This window comes from Nansenia antarctica (genome assembly GCF_963989245.1).
Source record: "Nansenia antarctica genome assembly, chromosome: 11".
Taxonomy (NCBI): domain Eukaryota; kingdom Metazoa; phylum Chordata; class Actinopteri; order Argentiniformes; family Microstomatidae; genus Nansenia; species Nansenia antarctica.
In genome coordinates this window covers 19,806,415-19,813,914 of record NC_137681.1, presented here as the reverse complement: position 1 = coordinate 19,813,914, position 7,500 = coordinate 19,806,415, and the positions used below count along the sequence as shown (strand labels likewise).

Below are 7,500 nucleotides of genomic sequence, written 5' to 3'. Positions count from 1 at the left end.
CAGACACGCGCGCGCATTTGGAGAACATCCTAACAGTGTTATGTAACATTAGCCTGGAACTCACAAAAACATCTCAAGTCTTTTTATTGTGGATGCACCTAGAACTACTCTCTCTCTCTCTCTCTCTCTCTCTCTCTCTCTCTCTCTCTCTCTCTCTCTCTCTCTCTCTCTCTCTCTCAGCGACTCTCTCTCTCTCTCTCTCTCTCCCTCCGTCTTTCTCTTCCTATTCTCTCTCTCTTTCTCCCTCCTCCCCCCTCTCTCCTGTAGAAGACTTAGCTGTAGGTTGTGTCAGTAAATTGTTGAGCAGGAACTCTGTGTGAGATTAGAGTTGACAGCTGAGGATATAAGCACTCTTAAGCCTGGAGCATGACACACACACGCACACGCACACGCACACGCACACGCACACGCACACACACACACACACAGTGACTCTCTCTCACCTCTGTTGATCTCGATGATCTCCTCCTGAGCGAGAGGGCAGTCCCCCGCCAGGCCCTCCGACCCCATGACCCCACCCAGCACATTTCCCAGGATCCTGTGGGGCGAGGCGGTGGCCATGGCGAGGGCGTCGGGCTTGCAGTAGTTGGGCGAGCCAGGCTGCGGCGCCCGCGGGATGTGCTTGTTCTTCTTCTTAGGCAGCTTCTGCTTGGCCATGGCCAGGGAGTAGTACATGCCGAAGTTGTTGACGATGACGGGCACGGGCATGGCGATGGTCAGCACGCCCGCCAGGGCGCACAGGGCGCCCACCAGCATCCCCGACCACGTCTCCGGGTACATGTCCCCGTAACCCAGCGTGGTCATGGTGACCACGGCCCACCAGAACCCGATGGGGATGTTCTTGAAGTTGGTGTGGGCGGCGGCCGTGGGGTCCGCCGGGTCGGCGCCGATGCGCTCGGCGTAGTAGATCATGGTGGCGAAGATGAGGACGCCCAGGGCCAGGAAGATGATGAGGAGGAGGAACTCGTTGGTGCTGGCGCGCAGCGTGTGGCCCAGGACGCGGAGGCCCACGAAGTGGCGCGTCAGCTTGAAGATACGCAGGATGCGCACGAAGCGCACCACGCGCAGGAAGCCCAGCACGTCCTTGGCGGCCTTGGAGGACAGCCCGCTGAGCCCCACCTCCAGGTAGAAGGGCATGATGGCCACGAAGTCGATGATGTTGAGGTAGCTCTTGAAGAACTCGGCCTTGGAGGGCGAGAAGACGACGCGGAGCATGACCTCGATGGTGAACCAGATGACGCACATGCCCTCCACGTACGTGAGCCAGCTGTCCGTCACCACCTCGTACACGATCTCCTGGGTGGTCAGGTTGCCCACGGTGACGTTCTCCGTCTTGTTGTAGATGGTGTTGAAGGCCTCGTGGGTCTCCATGCAGAAGGTGGAGATGGAGATGAGGATGAAGAGGAGCGAGCCGAACGCCACATACTGGAGGGAGGGAGGGAGGGAGGGAGGGAAGGAGAGAGAGAAAGAGAGAGAGAGATTAAAGAAACAGATCTATAAACATGAATACACAATACATACAACACTACAGTCAAACCATACACCGTACAGTCGGTCGTCGTCATGGTGATGGTCATGGGGAGATGTACAGCCGGTCGTCATGGTGATGGTCATGAGGAGTCGCAGCCAGTCCACAGTCACGTGACTGTCGCTCAAACGGGAGAGACGCTCCGTCAACGTCTGGTTCGGAAACTGACATTTGTCATCGCCGGGGGCGACAACGTCACTGGTGCTGTTCAGACACCAGCGTTAGTCATCTGTTAGTCAGCTGACCCCCGAGGAAGTGAAACCTGACACTTAGGAGAGGTCACGTGACCTTCTAGAGGACTACAACACAGTTATATCGCTGGTGTCATATCAATAGACAATACTATCAAATGGTAAAATGGTAAATGGACTGACTTATATAGCGCTTATTCCAAAGCGCTTTACAAGGCCTCTCATTCACCCATTCACACACACATTCACACACCAATGGCGGCAAGCTACCATGCAAGACGCTGGCCCGCTCATAACATACCCTAGTGAAGTTAGCACAGTGAAGTTAGGATAGTGAAGTTAGGACAGTGAATTAGGATAGTGAAGTTGGAAACTGATCAGTATAGGCTACTCTAAGTATACTCTAAAATCTGCTGCCAACGAAACCAGGGGAACAACAATGGACTTCTACTGGCTGTCAGGACACTGTCCCTTCTCACACACACACACACACACACACACACACACACACACACACACACACCAAAGCCATGATTCCCATACGACTACCCCATACTACTGTTTGATTGATTGATTGATTGAAAACTTTATTAGAAGGTTTGCAGAAGTAGGTACATGAAAGTACATATTACATACAAGGTCAATCTAAAAGGATAAAAACCCAAGAAAGCCACTGGCTTATTTCAATTGGGGTCCTTGATTTTCAATTCATCGTTACATGTAAGACAGACATAAGAAAAGAACTAGTACTATCTACATGATAATACAGACAAATAACTATTACTATCTACAAGATAAACGTACATCCATCATGGGAAGAACAATACAACAAAACATAAAGTATGTACAGCGGGTAGGACAGGTGGGGACATACACCACAGGTGGGGGCGGGGGACAAAACACAAAGTATGTACAGTGGGTAGTTCGGGTCTTTTAATCTGATTTTTGTTTTAGAGGGTCCAGTTACGGATTGCAGCCTCCTGTAAATGTTTTTTGAGAGTGGTTTTGAAGGTGGGCAGTGTTTTGCACTCCTTTAAGATTATAGGAAGGGCGTTCCACATCTTTACTGCATAGTTTGCAAACGAGTTTAAACCCTTGTTTGTGGTGCAACGCGGTTGAACGTGGTTCGTGGAGCTTCCTCTGGTGTTGTATGTGTGGACGTTGTTCACTTTTTGGAAGTATGTTGACAGGTACTTGGGTGTCTTTGTGGTGTAGCGTATCTTGAAGACCAGGCCCAGTGCAAGCTGCTGCACTCTGTCAACTACTCGTAGCCAATCAAGGCTCAAAAAATGAGCAGCGGTTAGATGTGTCCTAGGGTTGAGGCCTAGCAGAAGCCTAACCAGTTTATTTTGGGCTGTCTGGAGTCTTGTTTTATGGGCCTTTGTGGTTCTATAGTACCATGATGTTACGGCATAGTCGAAGTGACATTGAATGAGAGCTCCTGATAGGGTCCTCAGTGTGTTTTTACTGACAAGTGAGGATATCCTGTACAAGAATCTAGTTTTATGGTTCACTTTTTTGATTACTTTTGCTGCCATTTTATCTCCGGAAAGATTTGCCTCTAAGATGGAGCCCAGGTATGTAATATCCTCTTTTCTTGTGATATTAATGTTACCCACTTTTATTTTAAAATTTTCAGCCTTTCTGAGTTTAGATGGGGATCCGTATAGGATGGTTTCAGTTTTACCTAGGTGTATTGATAGTTTATTGTCAGCTAGCCAGATGCAGATTCTACTCAGTTCAGTGCTTAGCGCTTTTTCCACCTGCAATATGTCCCTGTCAGAGACCAGCAGAGCCGAGTCATCCGCGAACAGGAACAAATTGCAATTACATGCTGATGACATGTCATTCACATATATTAGGAACAGTAAAGGTCCCAATATGCTTCCTTGTGGAACGCCGCAGGTCACTGGGAGGGGGGGGACAGTGTTCCGTTCACACTAACCACCTGTTCCCTCCCCTCTAAGTAGGATTGCATCCAGCTCACCGATGTTCTATCGAACCCAATTGCTTTCAGTTTATCTAACAATATGTGGTGATCTACTGTGTCGAAGGCCTTCTGGAGGTCCAGCATGACCATGCCGCAGTACTTGCCCGAGTCCACCTCATGGTTGATGTGGTCGTTCAAATAGAGAAGGCATGTGTCAGTGGAATGGGATGTTCTGAATCCTGATTGAAATTCATACATCAGATTTTTTTCGGTAAGGTACCTATCGACCTGTTCATAAACTATTTTTTCCATAACTTTCGAGATGGAATTAAGAATAGAAACAGGTCGGTAGTTGCCTGTCTGAAATTGACACGCCTGATTACTCCTCTCCAAAATCCTCTCTCTCTATCCCCCTCTCTCTCCCACTCTCTCTCTATTTCCCCCCTCTCTCTATCTATCTATTCCCCTCTCTATCTACATTTACATTTACATTTTTGGCATTTAGCAGAGACCTTATTCCAAAGACACTTACAATCGATACATTTGACTAAGCAAGTGAATCATCAATCCACCACCAGTCGTAGCAGGAAGAGTAATCTAGCTCAGGCCAGGGGCCACTGGCAGTCGTCGTGATAGAAGAAGAAAGAAAGACTACAAGGGGGGTAAGTAGAAATCTTAGGAGACACAGTATAGGGGAAAGCAGGTGTCTCAGGAGACGCAGTGCTGGGGGGTAGTAGATGTCTCAGGAGGAGCAGTTAAGGTGTAAGCTGAAGAGATGGGTCTCCAGTCTCCGGTGGAAGACGGGGAGTGACTCTGCACTTCTGACAGCAGTAGTAGAAACTAATTTGTAGGCCACACAGTTTTAACCCAAAACAGCTAACACATAGCTACCAGTAACACCATGGTTTAAACAAGAATCAATTCACTTACTCCGGCTGAATAAAAGATGTCTCCACTCTCGACTCTTAGTCCAAATGTATGACACTATGGCACTAGGTTTAATAGCTGGAGAGGTGTAGATACTCCTTCCAGTGCAAATTGACAGCTATTATAACACAAGTGGTTTCAGTAGAAACTAGTTTGTTTCACACAGTTTTAACCCAAAACAGCTAACACACAGCTAGCTAACAGTCACACAATGGTTTAAACAAGAATCAATTCACTTACTCAGGCTGAATAAAAGATCTCTCATCAATCTCTTAGTCTGATGTATCTATCTATCTGTCTATCTATCTATCTATCTGTCCATCCATCCCCCTCTCTCTCACCCCCTCTCTCTCTCTATCTATTTATCTATCTACCCCCTTCTCTCTATCTATCCCTCACTCCCTCCATCTATCTCTCGCAATGGTTTATACAAGAATCAATTCATTTACTCAGGCTGAATAAAAGATGTCTCCACTCTCTTAGTCCAAATATCTATCTATCTATCTATCAATCTATCTATCTACTGTATCTATCCCCCTCTCTCTCTCTATCTATTTATCTATCTATCCCCTTCTCTCTCTATCTATCCCTCGCTCCCTCTATCTCTTCTCTCTCTCTCTGTCTCTCTCTCTCTCTCTCTCTCTCTCTCTGTCTCTCTCTCTCTCTCTCTCTCTCTCTCTCTCTCTCTCTCTCTCTCTCTCTCTCTCTCTCTCTCTATCTTCTGTGGGGTTCTTTGACCAGAGCCAAAAAAACATTAGTAAAGTTCTGGCTCTTATCGTCTCTCTCTGGGTGACTGTTTTAAAGGAACATCCTTCAGCCATGATGACAGATAGACAGACAGACAGACAGACAGACAGACAGACAGACAGACAGGCAGGCAGACAGCCGTGAGCTGAACTCAAACATGAGTTTCTCCTGCGATCTGCTGGCCCAGGAATCTACTGTATAACTAGCCTGTCTGTCTGCCTGCCTGCCTGTCTGTCTGCTGTGTGCCTGCCTGTCTGTGTGCCTGCCTGTCTGTCAGTCTGTCAGTCTGCCTGTCTGTCTGTGCGCCTGCCTGCCTGTCTGTCTGTCTGTCTGTCTGTGTGCCTGCCTGTCTGTCTGTATGTCTGTCTGTCTGCCTGCCTGTATGTCTGCCTGTCTGTCTGTCTGCCTGGAAATCTGTCTGTCTTTCACTCTGTCTGTCTGTCTGTCCTGCCTGTCTGTCTGTCTGTCTGCCTGTCTGTCTGTGTCTGTCTGCCAGCCTGTCTGTCTGTCTGTCCGTCCTGCGCCCTGAGGAGGACTGATAGGAGCAGTGTAGTGGACTATACTGGGTTAGCACATGAATAACACAACACAGCCATGGCCAGAGGAGAGAGAGAGAGAGAGAGAGAGAGAGAGAGAGAGAGAGAGAGAGAGAGAGAGAGAGAGAGAGAGAGAGAGAGAGCGTGAGAAAGAGAGAGCGTGTGAGAGAGAGACAGAGCGAGAGAGAGCGTTAGAGAGAGAGAGAGAGGCCAGAGGAGAGGGAGGAAGAGAGGAGGAGAATGAAAAGAGCTATTCACTCTTGAGTGGGAGGCCATATACGTTAACATGCTTGACTGCCCACACTGCACTCTCTCTCTCTATCTCTCTCTCTCCTTCTCTCCCTTTCTATCTATCCCTCTCTCTCCCTCCCTCTCTCTGTCTTCCGTGTGTGTCTCTGGTGTGTTGGATGTTATGTATAATGCATGGGTTAAGAAGGGATCATATATTCTATAGTGAACTACCGGAAGAGAGGGGAGAAGCGCATGAGAAGCTCTGCTGTTAAAATGGAGGGAAAACGAAGGTTGTGGATCTGGTCCTTATCAAACTCTGCCTGCTCAACACGTTACGCTATCCCCCGCCCTCTCTCTCGCCATCTCTCTGTACCTCTCTCTCTCCCTCTACCTCTCTCTCTATCTATCTTTCTCTCTCTCTCCCCCCTCTCACTCTCTCTCCCTCTCTATCTCTCCCTCTTCGTGTCCTTTCCTTCCCTGCCCTTCGTACCTGAGGATCACACAGTGACACCCATCTCCACAGAGAGAGAGGAGGAGAGCAGGAGAGGGGGAGGGAGGGGGGGAGAGGAGAGGAGAGGAGGAGACTCACTATGAGGATGAGACAACAGTCACTCTCTGCTAGCATGGATTAGCGCAATAGCATTAGCCTCTAGCTAAAGGAGTTAGTGACCTTCTTGAAAGTCAGACATAAATACACTTGAAGGATACGCCAGTGTCGCTGCGTCTGATTGGGCCAGCTGTAATAAGAGATGACCCTATAGGGAGACTGGTGAAGACAGATGAGCATATCGGCTCAGAGTGGTGGAGGAAGCTACGCTAAGCAAAGCTAAGCTAGCCAGGATGTAGAATGATTAGCAGCTATCACACCTGACACGCACACACATGAGGAGCTTTGACCCAACAACATGCTGGATTATTGACTTTCTTTATTCTCTCCTCTCTCTCTCTCTCTCTCTATTTCTCAAAACTCTACCTCCCTTCTCTTTCCCCATTCCTCTATCGTTATATTCCTCCCCCTCTCCATTCCTCCATCATTATATTCCTCCTCCCCTCCTCTCCTCCCTCTCTCCTCTCCTCTGCCTTAGCTAGCCTGTCTGACCTAGTTCTTCAGATTGCTGCAGTGTTCTCCCCCTCTCTACCTCACACACACACACACACACGCACACATACATGCACACACGTACACATGAACGCACAGACACATACACACACATACGCACGCATGCGCGCACACACACACAAACCACACACATGCAAGCACAAACACACACACACACACACACACACACACAAACCACACACAACCGCATGCACAAACGAGGGAGAGGGGGTAGAGAGGAGGGAAGGGGGGAGAGGGAGTGGGGATGGGAGGGAATGGGAGGGGGAGAGTGGGGGGGAGGGGGGGGTGGT

The 7,500-nt window shown here is 48.8% G+C and overlaps 1 protein-coding gene across 5 annotated transcripts in view; it reads right to left on the bottom strand.

Annotated features, from left to right (window-relative positions):
• Positions 1-7,500, bottom strand: part of LOC308167692 (voltage-gated potassium channel KCNC1-like) — a gene marked incomplete at both ends in the record, with an annotated part of 54,457 nt that overhangs the window by 15,549 nt on the left and 31,408 nt on the right. For 4 of the 5 annotated variants that reach the window (XM_080542131.1, XM_080542132.1, XM_080542133.1 and 1 more), the window contains one exon: positions 444-1,425. In XM_080542131.1, coding sequence (XP_080398257.1) covers positions 444-1,425 — 982 coding nt within the window. Of the gene's footprint in view, positions 1-425; positions 1,426-7,500 lie in introns of all 5 variants that reach the window. The other variant, XM_080542130.1, reaches the window with a different exon arrangement.